At 45.6% G+C, this 17,901-nt stretch overlaps 2 protein-coding genes across 10 annotated transcripts in view; one reads left to right on the top strand and one right to left on the bottom strand.

The window, feature by feature from the left end:
- The window catches only part of LOC106811416 (tropomyosin-like), a 31,820-nt gene extending 28,722 nt beyond the window's left edge, over positions 1–3,098 (top strand). For all 9 annotated transcript variants that reach the window (XM_014815009.1, XM_014815008.1, XM_014815004.1 and 6 more), the window contains one exon: positions 1,944–3,098. In XM_014815009.1, the coding sequence (XP_014670495.1) occupies positions 1,944–2,026 (83 nt within the window). In that variant the 3' untranslated portion in view covers positions 2,027–3,098. The remainder of the gene's footprint in view (positions 1–1,943) is intronic.
- A 1,800-nt stretch (positions 3,099–4,898) lies between these two features.
- Positions 4,899–17,364, bottom strand: LOC106811419 (mortality factor 4-like protein 1). The gene is made up of 11 exons (XM_014815023.1): positions 17,314–17,364; positions 16,345–16,391; positions 15,966–16,033; positions 15,424–15,522; positions 15,066–15,169; positions 14,244–14,341; positions 13,907–14,008; positions 13,121–13,209; positions 8,350–8,449; positions 7,534–7,603; positions 4,899–6,869 (listed from the first exon to the last, which is right to left on the bottom strand). The coding sequence occupies exons 1-11, from the start codon at positions 17,339–17,341 to the stop codon at positions 6,700–6,702; spliced, it is 975 nt and encodes a 324-aa protein (XP_014670509.1). The 5' UTR covers positions 17,342–17,364; the 3' UTR covers positions 4,899–6,699.
- Between the last annotated feature and the right edge of the window lie 537 nt (positions 17,365–17,901).

Here is a 17,901-nt window from a genome sequence, read left to right as displayed (position 1 = left end):
ATATATATATTTATGTGTCAGTGTGCGCGCAATGGCGGCGGCGTGTGTTTACAGTTGAAACGCTTCAAGTGCCTGTGGTCCCGCCCACCTCCGATTGCAACGGTTTACCGGATGCGTTTTTTTAGCGTCTACGATTAACAGCTCGTTGTTGTTTGAAGTGTGCATGTGACTTGTGTGTGTGTTTACGCAGATGAGTTACTGTCCGAGAGAGAGAAGTACAAGGCGATTAGTGCCGAGATGGAGGCCACGCTGCAAGATATTGTCAATAGCTAAACAAGGTTTGCATGCCTACTAATAACCGTGCATGCTACTAAGCACCACTTACATGTACATTTATTGCGAGATGCATCGAAATATATATTGAGCCATTAACGACAGCCGGTCCGGCGGTCTTTGTCAAGCTGAGTGAAGTTGAGCGGGCTTCTCACAAACTGGAGCACTATGTGACAAGCCTGCGGGACTTCGTTCAGCTTGGAAGAGTCATAAAACTGTTGTTGGCAGGCGATTGTATTTCGATTCATCTTGAAATGAATTTACTCATAACGTCGTCACGAAATCTAATGAATTTATTACCCTTATAACTTATAACTGATCTGACCTATTAGTTAGTTATCTGGAATGTTGTAACTTGCCACCGGATAGATGCTGTCACCTTTGGTTTTGTTGTTGAGGTGGAGGCGTCTTGAGGGGGGCAGTTGCTGCTGCTGTGCTGGTGTACTACCTTACGCGGTACCAGCATAGCTGCAGAGATTGGCTGTACGTTGCTTATTACCACTGCATTAACTTCCTGTCGGTACAGAAGGCAAAATGATAACACTGATGTGTGTGGCATTTTGTGACAGTGAGGGCTAACTACAGTCATAGCAGTTGTATAACAGCATTTTCTTCACACTAACCAGCTAGATTATTTTGATACTTAGATACTGGTTAGGCGCATGATAATTAATAATATATATATATCTCCCCGTAGTGTGCTGTGTTATTCTGTGGAAATAGGCTGTTATTACAGTTGTTTCCCAGGATGTATGCTGTCTTGTTGCCAGCAAACGCCTTCCTGTTAATTTCCTGAATGTTAAACAGCGTGGGATGTCAGGCAGACACACGAAGGGTAGTACCATCCCACACGCACACATGCGCGCTCTCGCACACACAGCGCCGGCAGATTGGGGTGCAGGGCCGCGCCAGGCGCCGTAGAGCGCGCGGTGCGGTGGCCGCGCCTCATCCGGCCTCGACGCAACAATTCCACACGACACGCAACGTACACCGCGCGCAGCGTGCACGCACCGCACGCACACAACACATCACACAAGACGGCCGCGCACACACGCGCGCTCACGCACACACACAACCCCCGCACGTACACCGCGCGCAGCGACGCACGCAGCGCACACACACACACACACACACGCACGGACGCCCCCCCACACACACACACACATCGAACCCCCGGAAAAATCCCCCCACAAAATTTTTGCCGTCTTGCTCTCAGACAGTCATTGCTCAAGATATGCAACAGTGCGAATCCAACTCAAGTGCCAGCTGACATTTGCACAGGGAGGGGGGGGGTGATTACTATTGGACTGATGGTATCAATCCCAGTGTTTACTGTTAATGGGGCCACCAAACTACAGGGACAGCGTCTCAGTTTCCTGCCCGACTCTGGCTCTAAGCAGTAACAGTTTAGCTGGTAGCAGATGGCGGTCACACACCAGGCTTTGCAGTGGTAATCATAATCAAAATGCAATTCCCTGATGGCCATAGTGGGTCACTGACATCTTACGCGCTAACAACTAACATTATGTCGCGTAGAGACGTGATATCCATGCGTTCATTAACGCGTCCCGACATATCCCGTGCATGAATTAACACCGATCCATTGCGAAACGGCGTATCCGTCGCGGCGGCGGCCATCTTGCTTGACACACGCTCTCTTGTTTTTGCAGACGAGCTCGTGCACGAGAGGGAGAAGTACAAGGCCATCAGCGAGGAGCTGGACCTCACCTTCCAGGAGCTCTCTGGCTACTAGACGACGCGCTATCGGCGCGTGCGACACATTCATCATTCGACTCCTCCCTTGGCCACTGCTGCTGCCGGCTTCTTTTGGCTGCTGCAGCCGCTCCTGTCACATCCAGCGACTTCCTCCGCTTTCTCTCTCTGTCACTCTCGCTGTGTTTTTACGCGCGGCCGGCTCTCTCTCTTTCTGTCTGGTGTGTCCTGCGTAGCGTTATTAGGTGCTTAACTTCAGTTACCCCGTGGATGCGGATACTGTAGCCGTAAACGTTTGGGCCGCGCCCTTCTGGCGCCCGCGCGCGGCCGCCGCCGTTACTCACACCGGCCCTCGGCGAGTGTGCGAGCGCACACGCGGGGAGGCGGGGGGCCAGTGGCGGCGGCGGCGCGCGCGCGCAGGGCCGCCACCGCCATCCGGGGACCCAAAATATCTGTTGGCCAAGTACCCTCAGTTAATTTGCCCGAGTTGTATGTATTGCTGAAAATTTATCGAGCGAAGGGGCAACGTGCCAGAATCATGTGTCCAGCAAGGTGCGAGCTGATTGGGGAGATAATCAACAACAACAACAACAACACACACACACTTAGAGACTGTATAGTTTTTTTGCAACCTGGTGCAATGCGTGAGCTATTAGCACATCATGATCAGTGGCAGCGTTTTAATGACGATAAATTATAGCTTTTATGGCTGATAAATAAATATTTGTTTTTTTTCATACATTTAAACACGAATGTAAACATGAAGGAGCTACGAAGTGTATTAGTGATTATTTCTCATCGTGTATTATCGTAAAGGAAGGCCAACCCTTGTGCAAGTTTTTAGATTTTGTTTGAGTATGTGTATTTGTGTAAAAAAAGACGAGTACCCCAATCAAATATACATCACACAGCTATATATCTTGGCATTTAAATGCAAAATTCACCGAAGCATTTAATTTGGGAGTTAGTTCTTGTTTTTAGACAAACGGAATATTTTCTACCATTTGTACCGGCAGCTGTTTTACCAGCAACCCTGGTATACATCCGCAGTACATGTACCAAGATATTTGCCTGTTTTTATCCACCAAAAAAATCAATTTTATTCATCATAATGTGGTATTTACTAGTTTTACCTTGTCTTTTCTTGTCTTCTTCTATTCCGACAATAATACAGTGCACGTAGATCTTAATAACGTGGGGTTAACGTATAAAATAAGGGGCAGAAACAAATGCGTTCACAAAGCTAGCTTGTACGATAAAACTATGGCGGTAGTAGATAGTGTGGGCATAATAAGTACAGTATATGCAAATGTCTAGCAGCTTAAAATGATCAGTATTCACACAAACCTGTAGGCAACAGTAGTAATACGAAATACTACACCTGTATTACTGTACACCAGTTGTTTGTTGGATATGTTCCCGATATGTTAGTGAAAATGTAGTAGAATATTTAGCATTGATATAAAATTTAGGACATTGCAATGCATTACTTCAACAACAATACATTTAGATGCGATCCAAATCACAATTCTGCACTACATCACCATATATAATAGTTCTACAGTGAAATGAAAATTACCAACAAAAATGTTCCACGTCGCATATACATATCAATTATATAAAGCCTGTCCTATACATGACGTGGTGTTACACAGTAAATTGATAACGTCACATTAATTAATTAAATTTATTAAATTAATTTAATGTTCTGACATCCTCAGGTGCACCGGTGTTATACTTTCGAGCCCTCGTGGGGTAAACCTCCCCCAACATCCTTGTTCCACGTCATCATTAACCCCTTCCTCTCCAGCTGGCTGCCATGTTTTCTTGCACTCACTAACCCTACCACACCGCTGTTCCTTGTTTGCTATCTTCACTGACACGGTGGTGCCTGGTTTTCTTATCCCTCCCTCGCGATCACGGACTACATGTAATATTCATGGTGCCTGGGATCTAGACCTTCTATCTTCCATCTCTCTCCCTCCCTCTCTATCTCTCTCTCACGCGCGCTTGCTCTCCCCTCGCCTTCCTCCTTCTCTATCCTGCTATATATCTTTCGCGCGCGCGTGCTCTCCCACATTTACATCTCTCTCTCTCTCTCTCCTTCCGTCTCTCACTCACTGGTTCTCTCTCCCTCACTCACTGGTTCTCTCTTTCTCTTTTTCGCTCACTCACTGGCTCTCGCCCTTCTCTCTCTCTCTCTCTCTCTCTCTCTCTCTCTCTCTCTCTCCTCTGCTCTCTCCCTCGCCTCTTCCTCTCCTCTCTCTCTCTCTCTTCTCTCTCTCTCTCTCTCGCCCTTCCCTCTCTCTCCGTCTCTCTTTCTCCTCTCTCTCTCTCTCTCTCTTCCTCCCCTCCTCCCTCCCTCCCCTCCCTCCGTCCCTCCGTCCGTCCGTCCGTTCCCTCGTCCGTCGCGCGTCCGTCCGTCCGTCCGTCCTCCGTCGTCCGTCGTCGTCGTCGTCCGTCGTCCGTCGGTCCGTCCGTTGTCCGTCCCCCCGTCCGTCCGTCGCTCGTTCCGTCCGTCCGTCCGTGTCCGTCGTCCGTCGCGTCCGTCCGTCGTTTCCGTTCGTCCGTCCGTCCGTCACGTCTCTCTCTCTCTCTCTCTCTCTCTCTCTCTTCTCTTTCTCTCGATCCCTTCCTAGAGCTTGAATCAGCACTGTAGCCTAGCTAGCTGGCCTGTGTAGCACGCGTTCCCGCATTCAGGGAAACGACTCTGCATCCCTTCCTCTGACCGTTGATCGGCTCCATAGGATGTCGTCCGCCAGGAAATGACATTTCATGTTCACACTTATAGAATATAGAGACACCTAAATATGTAGAGTCGACCTAGTATATTATTTCTATGTTCGCACTATATTGTCACTGCATATCGATACACCCACGCTTAGCAGCAAAAGATACACTAACGCTATACGTTGGTAAATAGATACACTTCAGGTTTAATTCGGCAGAAAAATAGCAAAACACGTATACACGACGGCCATTGGTGTAGATCTAGCACTCGCTGGTAAACAGGACGCGAAGTTGCAAATACATTAGGTAAATAGTTTTAATTGCATCTTTCTTTATGTGCTGCGTGGCTCATTAGAGCATTAGTCGCCCGCATATCTGACACTGAAATTGGTTTTCATGATTGAATTTTATAATTCACATCAAAATCGCCCAACATGTAATGGAACTTAACATTATTAATCAAAGAAGACCGCGCGCGCGCTGCGACCATCGCACTGATACACAGCGTAACACGTGATGCGCATACTGCCGCCAACACTGACGTCTCCATGAGATCACGTATACCCAAAAACATGCTGCGCTACAAATTCCTTGCCATTAGGCTATAAGACGCAGCGTCCATGTGGAAACGTGCGCATAAATACGAGGACACACACACACACACACACGCACGCACGCACGCACGCACGCACACATACACGCACGCACGCACGCACGCACGCGCACACACACACACACGAAACCCGCCTGGCGCTACTCCCGCGTTAGCTAGCGCGCATTCCAGGAACATGACTGCGTTTGCCTTAGATAGATGCACGCGTGCATTCCGTCAGGCCCAGCTGCTGTTGCCGATTTGAAGGGAGAGCACACACAAGTGCGACCGGCAGCCAACCGCGTGCAGTTTACACTACCCACTCACATCACCATCACTAGGACGGCAGGCATTGCCGCGATTTCCTGGCACTCCCATCCCAGCACTAGCAACAACTGATACAGCGGTAAACTCGATCACTGCAGCCAGTGTTATCAGTTAGATGGCTGATACGGGTTATCGTAACTCACTTTCCGCAACGCGAGGAGTGGCAGATGTGAACGAGTTACCCTTGAAAATTTGAAGATAGCAAGCCTCCTTGTGAAACGGATGGGGGAGGAATTAAACTCTGACAGCCCCCTGCTACAACATTGGGACGTTGTCGCACAATGTTTCTTTTTCAAGACTAGGCAGATATTGCCGCCCTCCTCCTCCTCTTCCTTATCTACCTCCTGTAGTAGTAAGAAGCTTTTACAGCCGCCCGTTTTCCTTCGCATGTAGTATCAAATAGCTGTTACACCCCTTTCTCCTTCTCCTGCTTTTCTCCTCCTCCTACAGTACCAAGTAGCTGTTACACCCCTTTCTCCTCCCCCTCCTCCCCCTGCGGTATCAAGTATCTGTCATAGCCTCCCGCCCCCACCACTACTCCTGCAGGTGCAGCAGGGCACTAAAGCCCTACTCTCTGATCGATTGCTGCCCTTGAGCTGCCCTCTAGCTACCCTCCCCTCCCCTTCTCGCGTGCTCGCGACACTTCGCAGGGCCTTCCTCGGTCACAGAAGCTGTTACAGCCTCTCCTCCTCCTCCTCCTCCTCCTGCAGTATCAAACTGCTATTATACCCTCCTTCTCCTTCTCCTCCTGTTCCTCCCTCTCCTCCCCCTGCAGTATGAAGTATCCATCATAGCACCCCCCCTTCCCTCAATAATACTCCTGCAGGTACTTTCCCTTTAGGCGCTCTTACAGCCTCCCCTCTTTCTCCTCCTGTAGTCTCAAGTAGCTGGTACACCCCCTTCAGTTTCCTCCTCCTCTTCCCCTCCTTCTTCTTCACAGGGCCTTCCTCTGCTACTCGGGTAAAGCGACGACGTAGGCGTTCTCCTCCTCCTCCTGCAGTATCAAGTAGCTGTTACACCCCACCTTCTCCTCCTGCTTCTCCCCTCCCCTCCCTCTCGACACGTCACAGCGCCTTCCGCTGGTACTCTGGCGACGCGACGACGTATGCGTTGAGATCGTAGAGGGAGGAGACGTTGCGCGTCGTGTAGCCGAGGAAGTCATGGATGTGGGTGAGCAGCAGCTCCACCGCCTTCTCGTCCAGGCCCGTGTACGCGAGGTAGCCGCCCAGGTTCACTGCAATCATAGACGCACACACTCAGATTAATCTCTGGGGCAGCCGACCACCCCACGATAGATAGCGCTTATAGCGGCCTCACCGCCACAAGAGCTATTTACTTATATACTACCATACACTTATATGTAATATAAAGCGCGAGGTGCTTGTAGAAGGCGCGTGGGTAGGTTTCTATTATGGAGAGATGCATCGATTATCGATTCGATTATCTACTGGTGAGATGCAAATTATATTCGTATGTATACACGGGAGGGGTGGAACCGTTTACCCTCCTGTATAGTGCAGCTGGTCTGGTGAGGATGAGAGAAGATGGAGAAGGGATGGACTGTATGGAGAGGTTGGAGGAAGGAGTTATTGGGGTAGGGAGAAGGTGAAAAAGGAGAGAGGAAGAACGTGGAGAGGGTGGAAGTAGCAGAGTGTGGAGAAAGGGTAGGAAGAAAGACAGGGACTGAGCAGAAGAGGAAGTGGAAGAAAAAGAGTGAAAGGAGTATGGTGGATAGGGGAATGGGTCAGGAGCAGTGGGAGGTGACACAGGGGGTGGTAGAAGGAGCACCAGGATGCTAACTTAGGCAAGAAGGGAAGAAGTGGTATGACGGAGAGGAGGGGAGGAGATTGTTAATGTAGTTATGGGGGTTAAGGAAAGGAACGGAATCTTATACATACCAAATAATCGAGACAGGTGCTCTGCCCCATAAATATCACTCATCGGTGTGTCAGGGTACTTTGCCAGTATCTATGCAACAATCATAACGACAACACGTTAATAAAGTACATGAATAAATTCTTCTGTGCAGATATTATACATGCTTTTACACTTGTAGGTAGGTGGGTTGTAGGTTGTAAATTATTTGATTTAACATATGAGAATTAGAGTGTGTCTAAATGATAAAAAGACACATTAAAAACATTTGACTTTATATTTTACTAACTTCATAGCAAACCACTGGAGTGCCTTAGCATTTAGTATATATATCTTCAAGAGCTATTAATACCTCTTTAGCTATTATAGCTAGGTATTATTAGCTCTCGATATCTTATATAGTAGCTCCATCTATCACAAACTATTTACACGAATGCTGTAACCTAAACTGTGAAAACTAGGTGATGAACACTAGAAACTAGTTGACCGACTACACTCATCGAAATTAAATTGAAACATACATATAAAAATTCGCGTGAGTTCATATTAATAAAAAAATAACTGCGCATATTGCTGGAACGACACATTGATTTCTTTATATATATGTGACTGTAGGATTAAATCGACCATCCCTATGGCATAAACTACCATCTATATGGTCAAGATATTGTATAGAATGTACACAATTTTGGCAAATAATTATATGTTTAAACATATAGGCATAGTGTATTCTTCCAGCCATTAACAAGGTTTTTAAATACAATTGATAAACGAAGAAAAGAGGGAATTGCACTCAATAAAGTAGTTATGATAATGACAAGTAACACATATATAATTACCTCTGCATATTGAGGCCGTTCAAATTTGTACAGCAATTGCTTTCCAAGTACAACATTGAAGTAGTCCTTAATTCCTCGGGTAACTTCAGTAAGTGCCTCTCTAGAATACAAAATAAAAATATTTGTCAGAATCCCATACTTGTCATCTTTGGGTGATACTCCATTAGGAGTGTTCCCAACTAGGTTAGGTTAGGTTAGGGTTAGGGTTAGGATTATCAATCATTAATCATTAATGATATCAAACTTAGGAACACTCCTAGTGCATAGCCCACCATTTATCAGTGATCAGAAGACACAAATAAATTATTACTACAAAATAAATCGGAACGTTGCACATGTTAGTGTGGTAATTGATATATTGATATCGCTCTTTTATTCTATTTGCTATTATATTTCTTCTTTTATGGAACATGCAAGCATCCATATGTGTATCATTCGCTGGGATGCTGAGACAATTTGTTAATTGATTACGTCTGGTCTGAGCGCTAAATATAGCTGACAAACTTAAGCCAATCGTAGCACAGATCATTTCTAGTCTATAGACTGACACTAACAGCTACGAACCCGTCTCAACGCGTAAGCTATGCCGACGTGTGCACATCTATCGCCACAGTGCCACAACAAAAATCAAATTGAACAGCAGGGAAGAGGTGTCATTACACTGACTAGGTTAAAATTCAACTGATGTGCGCAGACGAACTCAATGTTGCTCAATCAACAAGATAGCAGAGTATTCTCAGTATTTATGGGTGAGTTTTGAATCAAGTTAAATTGCACGCATATAAGTTTGTACGACCTACAAAAAGGACACCATTAGGCATTACGGTTACCCCGTTATCGCGGTTGTCACGATGCACAGTTTTGTAACCTACCACAGCAGGCCCTTGGACGCTCAAGTTTCAAGAAGAGTATAAGAGCTTGTGAACCTACAGACAGTACAGACTAAAGGCTACAGTACAGGGTTGACCTAACTCTACCCGTGTAGCCCATCCGCTCCAGCTACACGGTCCCAGTGCAGGCCGAATTAGGCCCAATCCAACTACAAGTTCTGTACATAATTCGTAGTTATTTCTTAGACTTTCGTTTACATTTTGAAACAGTTTTACTTTTGACGTGGGGGTTTGAAAACAGCTCCCGGCAGAACCCCCTAAAAAGGGATATCACTAAACCAAACTCCAACACTAATCTAACAGTAAGCCTGCCATGTGTATACTGTTATACGGGGTTCCTAAAAGCTGAGGTAAGCTTGGACCCATGTATAAGACCACACAATATAGTAGTTCAGTTGCCCGACCAGGCTCTACGACTGTTACACGGCGTAGTTCTAAGTGAGTTGCCACGTAGTGAAAGGTGAGAAGGTAACTTGTGGCTAGTAGTCTGGTAATACCCTGCATTACAATAATGTGGGTTATATAAATTCCTCCCCACGTAATTTGCAAACTATTACCGCTAAACTCGCTATAGGCTACTAATGAGTCTATATATCGCCAGCGGTTAATAACGACAAATTTTTCATTATTAACCCTTGATGGAGTGTATAACATTCTAACGGTATTTTTTTTTATCTTGACATGTATTTTGCAGGATGATCTTTAATTTCCTTCGCAGAGCGCACGTGGGTGCCCTAGCCCCGCTAGAGCCGGCAAGGCGGCCATGACGGCATGCAGTGTAAGCACACTGATGCGGGTGACCTGGATGAAAACTGTTGTCTGTCTCGGATTGCTCATTCTGCTTCTACAGCTGCTACACGTGCTGCTACTCAGTGCCGTGGACAGAGTGGACAGCGAGCGCGCGAACAGAGAACGATCCCTGGGTAAGGCCGAGCTCGTTAGCTTTATAGAAAGTGAGACGGACTAGTTTGATCAAGTACTTATTATATATATATATAATTATATTATATACTTATTATACAAGTAATGATTATAAGTAGAGCATGCATTGTCAATCTTTCCTAATGAATGCCTTCCGTGCTTACCGAGATCAGGGGTGAATAATGACAGATGTAGACATCCTCTGCCCCGAGATGTATACGTGGCAGGTGATATTAATGTGTGACTGAAATGATGGGCCGCCGCCAGTGTCAATCATTTGAGTTTAGTCCTGTGTGCCAATTTTTCACAGCAAACTATAATCTTTAGCATTAATACTTGGACAGCTGGTGACTGGCATACACAAAGATCTTGATATCTACACACAGTTTCTCCTGCACACGAGCGAGGCACGCCACCTTGCTCAAATTCTCAGCCGCCACACAGAAATTTGTCCAAAACACCGCCTCGCTGACGAAACTTTTGACAACTTGAAAAAGAGATTCAAGGGTCTCATACAATGTGTTCAGAATAGCTTAGAATGCACCAAATTGCACAATTTTTTCAAAAATTTCCCGAGAAGCGGCAAAACCCCCGGACCCCACCTAGCTTGGCCAGCACCTGCGCTGCTTGCTTTGCTAGGACCTCGAAACGCACAAACACATCACAAAAAACATTTACCACCTCACAGACCTTTTTGGCCAGGGGAAACACTGTACACATACCTATATAAAGGTTTTTAAAGATATATTTGCTAATACTGTAATAGTTCAATTTTACGCACAGTTCCTTCCCTTTCCAGGGTCGCCACCAGAGGGCGAGTGCTGCAACGTAACGTCGCCGGGCAGCCCGCGCGCAGACATGGTCCGGCGTCTCGCACGCGCGACAGTCGTCGACGCTAGCGGCACCTTCTTCATAGTCGCCGGCCTCGCGCTGGCCGATGATGCCGGCGACGACGACGGAGTGACCCTCGTCACGCAGGCCTCCGTAGACAAGCTGCACCACCTCCCCGCACTCGCGCGCCGCTGGGCGGGTCCCGCGTCGGTCGCCGCGTTCGCTCGCGACACCGGCGACGTGCGCGCGGCCGTCGACGCCGTCGTCGCGATGCGCCGCTGCTTCCCCGACGTCCGAAGCAATGTCAGCTTCCACCTCGTCTTCCCCGTCGGCACGTCCCCGCCAGTCGCCATGGCAACCGCCGTTGCCGAGCTGCCGTGCGAGCGATTGCTGCAGGGCGACGCTGCTTCGCGTGCGAACTACGCCGGCGGGGTCGTGGCGTACCCCGCGAATCTCCTGCGCAACGTCGCGCGCCGCGGCGTTGCCGCCAGGGCGCGCCACGTGCTCGTCGTCGACATCGACCTGCTGCCGAGCGTGGGGCTTCGCGGTGCGTTCTCCCGCCTTGCCGCGCCGCACCCGCGCGCCGGCGCCCTCTACGTCGTGCCGGTGTTCGAGGCGCGCGCGGGGGCGTCGCTCGCCGCGACGAAGCGGGAACTCCGCGCGCTCGTCGCCGCGGGCGACGCGAGACCCTTCTACGCAGAGCCGTGCCCCGAGTGCCAGTCGCGGACAGACAACGCCGCGTGGCTGCACGCGTCCGACGCCGCGGCGGGCGTGTTGCACGACGTCGCGTGGCGGCATCCGTACGAGCCATTCTTCGTCGTCGATGCGACGACGGCTGCGGCATACGATGAGCGCTTCCGCGCGTACGGCTACAACCGCGTGAGCCTGCTGTGCGAGCTTCACGCGGCCGGCTACGAGATGTCGGTGCTCGCAGACGCCTTCCTGCTGCACAAGGGCTTCAAGACGCTGCGCCACGACGACGACGACGACGACTACGTGCGAAATCGCCGGCTCTACGCGCAGTTCAGGGCCGAGATCCGGGAGAGGTATCCTAACTCGACAAAGATTTGCTAGCTGCGAGGATGTCGGGCGATGATTCACGAGCGTTTATCCGCGCGTCTGTATGCGTCCATCTGGAGGGAGGGAACTGGCAACCGCCCAACAAGGATTCCCCTGCTGTTGCAATCGCCGGCTCTACGTGCAGTTCAGGGCCGAGATACGAGACAGGTATCCGAATTCGACGAGGACTTGCTATTTGTGAGGATGATCTGCGTGCGTTTATCCGCACACCTGTGCTATACATGTCCGTCGTCTAGGGAGGAGTTATTTGTTGGGAGGAGGGGGGACTGGCAACCACCCAGCAGATTTTCCCTGTTGTTGCAATCTCCACCCCGTTGAGATTAGAGACAGGTATCCGAATTCGACGAGGACTTGCTAGCTGTTGCTGCAAAGACGATCCGCGTGCGTTTATCCGTGCGCACCTGTGCTATACGTGTTGGGGGGACTGGCATCCACCCTATGAGATTCCCTTTGTTGTCACGATGTATCGGCGAGGACTTGCTAGCTGCGAGGGCGATTCACGTGTTTATCCGTGTATCTGTGCTATACGTGTCCGCCTGGGTGGGGGGGGGGGGAACTGCCAAACACCCGACAGGATTCCCTTAGTTGTTGCAATCGTCATTGTTGAGATTCGAGACAGGTATCCGAATTCGACAAGGCTTTGCTAGCTGCGAGGGTGTGTGTTTATCTGTGCATTTGTGCCATACACATCCGTCTAGGGGGGGGGGGAGTTACATAATGGGGGAGGGGACTGGCAACCGCCCGACAGGATTCCCCTGTTGTTGCAATCATCATCGTTGTTTTGTAGTTTTTACGGATATTTATCGTCAACGCGTTGTTGTTGAAATATTTTCGTGACTATTTCTGATATAAATCAAGCCAGAATGCATTATTTTTAATGGTAATCAATGTATTAGTTGTGAAGTTACTGTTGCCTATGTACTACTAGGCATGACACATTACACCCATATTAAAGTAGATATCATGCAAAAACACATATTTACAACACACCGATATCACACACACTTTGCTACGCAGCCAGTCAATTCTTAGTAAAGATCCCGACTTACTTGTTTGAAGTTTTATCCTTTATTGACTTGTACCGTACATAAGCATCCAGTATCTGGCTTGCAGTATTTTTTGCTGGAAGGTTTACCAACTGGAACAAACAATGTACATGTAGAGTGCACAGACATATCAGTAAGAGTTCCACTGCAGAGTGGGTCAGGCCAGCTGTGGTGTTATACTGTTAATTACTAACATACATGTTTACACTGGCAATACTATATTTACACTGAACTATTTTCAACATATAACTTTAAACACAATATGTCATGAATATAGCAACGCACCCTCTACGACAACTCTGTACGAGTGTGTGATATGCTTATACAGCACATGGAAAGTTTGCTATCCTAGTAGCATATTGTAAACCCTGTTACTGCTGGTAATTGTGTTAAGTAATCCAACCAATTCTAATATAATATTGAAATAATCACTAATTTAAATGAATTAATACAGGGGTAGAAATTAACTTTTGAACACGGGAGTCCAACGGACTACCTACCCTCAAAAAGAGGGAGTCCGCAGTCCGAGGTTCAAAATTAAAGATATTAACAATAACGCATGTGCTTATTTTGAAGATTCATGCGGTTGCACGTCTGGAAAATTTTCTTTGGACATTAGCTGAAAAAATATGGTAATTCCGTGAGGCCGTGCTCTGGAACGAACTAGGTAGTATGACAGAATTTTCAGGGAGTCACACGGACTCCTGCATATGTCAAATCAGGGAGTCCGACAGTAAATCAGGGAGTATTTGACTCCGGACTCCTGTTAATTTCGCACCCTGTTAATACCTTGTTTTGACGAGTCACAATGTCCCAGTCGTCAACCAACCACGTTCTCAACTCTTGAGGGATCTTTATTTGAATCTCGGTCTTTGTTGTAAATATATCTTCCTTTAAACGGAATCACATGATCAGAATAACACGGGGATGACTCGGCACTGATGGACACTTCCGATTTCATACTTGGCAGTAATATTACAAGGCTCGCAATACACGAAACTTGCTGATCGAAATCACAAATTCAGAGCATTAAATTGGTAGTATTTCACTCCAGATTCAAGTTAACTGAAACATACTATATTATGTGCACACATGCGCACAAACACAAAAGGCCATCGACACCTACGGGCTCAGTGTAAGGATCAAGTCTCGCACGTTTCTTCTTAGCTGGTGGTTCAAGGACTGGCGTTTCTGATCTTGATACCGATGGTGTGCTCTTCTCTTCTGAAATAACACGCATACACCAGCTTGTTGTCATCAATAAAAATTTAACAAGAGTAGGAGAAATAATTTCGAATGCACTGTACAATATCCTCATCCTAGGGACAACTATAGCAAACAATAACTGCTACACCAGTAGTACTCATAACCATAGTCTGGGACACAAGAAAGATACGGAATCCACAGCAAAACCAATATCCTCATTTACACGGTGAATTTTCTTCAAATATGTTACTGCAACCTGTCCATGTATCATTGGTGAATTTGTCATTATTCACCCCTGATATGTATTATGTCGCATATCGTGATACAAAGATTTTAGCATGAATATTAACAGGGGTTGCATTTTTAGGGAAAGACAACTGTTACCTTTGGCTTAATTAGATTTGAGGCCATCACAGGAAAATTAGAAGGGGATTAAAACAAACGGTTCTTTTAATTAAGGATTAATAATGGCACCTACATTTTACACGAGACAAATAATGATACATATATGCTATATAGATTTCATGAGAAGGGTACAGAGACAAACCAGGTAGGGCAGCCATGGCGATTTACTCTCATCTGTGAATATCGGCAAATTTTTAAGGGCATCATGGCAACTATAAGAGGGTAACCATGACACATGCTGCCAATACCATAGTGAAATTTGAGCTCAGAATTGTTGCACGTAAGTGTACGCAGCCACGTACACAGACATCTAGGCATGAACATTAACTGGTAATACCTTTAACCTTCGGTTTCTCAATAGATGGCGTGCCTGAACGTGACTCTGGCTTTTCTTTGACATCCTCCTTCTTCTTAGCCCCTGCTGTCCGCTTTCGCATCTTTCTGCAATGGCATGATACTGAATTAATTACACGATTCTACATTAATTTGATTACACAATAATGAAATCCTGCCATGTTGATTTCAATGACAGTATGGCAGTGTATGGAGTGGGTCAAACAGAGTTTTAAGCTAAGATCCAACTAATTTCATTGGGTACATGCCAGTGGCTGATGCGTTCTCAATGCCTGATCCATAATTTATGTGTGTACAGATGCAAATGCAAGCAAGTCTTAATGAAAACTGCAACTACTCACGCAGCAATGCCAGAGTATTCCTTCTCCAGCTCTTTCTGCTTCTGGAGATTAGCATCATTGATTTTCAGGACCAGATTTTCTGCTACCCACTCATCCCAGCTGTTCCATAGTAAAAAATAACACATTAGAAACAGGTATAATCACATATGAGTGAAAGGCATGAGTGCATGCATACTCAAACCATTAGAAAATATTTTCATCTATATCTTATAATCTTATTTTTGTTACCATATCGCATTGTACATATTGTGTGGAACAAGTTTATGAAACATGACAACCACCTGAAAACACACGAGTTGAAATCCTAGATTTATAGGGAAAATGTTAGTTATGGTCTGGTTTATTAAGTTGGCAACATCACACTTCTGCATTTGAATTTTAAGAAGCATATCAGCATCATGTATTGGTCACTTCATTGCAAATCTACATGATGACATTTCACACAGATATACAATTACTTGTAAGAGTAATGTACTTATTTCTCAAACATATAATTTAGGGTGCCTGAAAAATATAACAAGTTAGTATCTATCATTACTTACTTTTTGTTCCAACCACTGTAGTGAACCAAATATTTCACAACCTTGTCTTTGATTTGTGTTTTCACGCACTAAAATGAGGGAAAACTAAATAAAAACAGTGCGAACACAAGCAGTAATACAGGAGCAGATACCTCTATAGAACACACTTGTTTATAATAGTCATTTAGTGTTTCACTTGAAAGGCAGATAAATGTTGAAACCACATTTATAAAATGCCTAGCACTCCACCTAATGAACAATTACACAAGTGTGATTTTCCTTCCAAAAAAATTGACAAATAAACAAATATTGCATTGCCACAGAAGCTTGGGTTACTATGAAATAATAAAAACGTTAATAGTCAGAGCAGTAAATTATGAGAATTTATTGAATCAGTCACCTTGGCTTCATATAATATAGGACCATGGTAACACAGCAGCTTTTCTCCTGGAACACAACCACACAAACGTAATTATAAGATTAAACAGGGTACCTGGGTAGACACTACACAGTATTAACAGTATACTAACAATATTCTGGTAGATAACACGAATATATTTATACATGATACTGTGACTGATAATAAACATTCACAATAGTGTACTTGATTAACTTTTATCGAAACTGTTTTGTATGTGTGCGTACACAAGTGTATGCATGACTGTGTCCACGTGTGTGTGTGTGTGTGTGTGTGTGTGTGTGTGTGTGTGTGTGTGTGTGCATGCATGCAAGAATCCCTATGTGTAAGCAATGACGTTGGGAGAACTAGGTCTACAATATCTGGTAAACCCAGTACCATTTACTGAGTGTAGCACTTTCATATGTGATATTTCTTTAATATGCAGATGTTGTGCACGTTAATATTTCAGCGACCCATGCCAAACAACTGATACAATGCTGGAGCCACACCACCTGGCATGGTGTGTGCTGTGGTGTGAACACATTACATCTTACAAAGTGGTTGGTTTACGCACTACAGGTGGGTTCGGTACGTTCCGGCAGTATCCTGGGGGACATAGACCCTATGAGCAGTAGTACTAGTAGTACTAATGACTAATGTTCTATGGTCTTTTCGCCATCCTTTCGCTGTATGGTTTTCTTATTTACCTTGTTAATTTTTGTTCTATGTTGTAAGCGATAAGCGATAAATAAACTGTTATCTTATCTTATCTTATCTTAATGTTGATGAGTTTGTATGGAAAGCACAACTTTCAAGCACTCGAACATGATTTAGAATAACTAACAGCAAACAGTGTCAGCGGCATAATTTGTTCTCTCTAATAACAGTTCATATACTAGCTGTCATAGTACGGTGTAGGTCGAGATACCGGGTACCACAACGTTGTTATTGCAATGTGTAAACACTAACCTATTTCAAACTTCGTTTTCGGCGCCATGATGTATACACTTGTGCTGCCATCTGTCGGAAGCGTAAGATAAAACTGGTACGTACATGCAAGGACTTCTTCCTATTTCTCAAGAAATTGATTGATTGATTGATTTATTTCGATAATTACCAAAGCATACATTCCATCGATAACAGCATAAATAAACAAAATGCAGCTAGAAAATTATCGTGGATGAAAACACAAAAAAGCGTGGCTAACACACTTATTTCCATTGTGGTCCAACATAACATTGTACATACTATACTATAAACTATAGCAAATATATACCCACGATCCCCAAAATTTCTGAGTGATACAGTGATACGTACAGTACAAAACATTGAAATACAGCATAAAGAAAAAATATATACAAAAAACAACAACAAAAAAACTAAGGACTAAAACTAAAACTGAAACGAAAGGACTACTGATAGGGTTTTATCATGTAAATCAAAGCTAGACTAGGGTTTGATCATGTAAATCAAAGTTAGAATACCTCCTCTTTATTTTAAAAGCATAATTTTCGCAAAATATTAGTCCTCTTGGAAGATATTGTAAATGGCCAACGT

Source organism: Priapulus caudatus, unplaced genomic scaffold (genome assembly GCF_000485595.1).
Source record: "Priapulus caudatus unplaced genomic scaffold, Priapulus_caudatus-5.0.1 Scaffold536, whole genome shotgun sequence".
NCBI classification, from domain to species: domain Eukaryota; kingdom Metazoa; phylum Priapulida; class Priapulimorpha; order Priapulimorphida; family Priapulidae; genus Priapulus; species Priapulus caudatus.
The sequence above is the reverse complement of the archived record's forward strand: the minus strand, read 5'-3'. Positions and strand labels throughout refer to the sequence as shown.

What these genes read in the sequence shown, in the direction of transcription:
- LOC106811419 (XM_014815023.1), bottom strand. Translation starts at nt 17,341, where the DNA reads ATGGCGCCGAAAACGAAGTTTGAAATAG. An exon ending in GAATACTCTGGCATTGCTGC is followed by an intron (nt 15,170 to 15,423) that starts GTGAGTAGTTGC and finishes ATGCCATTGCAG; the next exon opens with AAAGATGCGAAAGCGGACAG. An exon ending in AACGGCCTCAATATGCAGAG is followed by an intron (nt 7,604 to 8,349) that starts GTAATTATATAT and finishes ATTGTTGCATAG; the next exon opens with ATACTGGCAAAGTACCCTGA.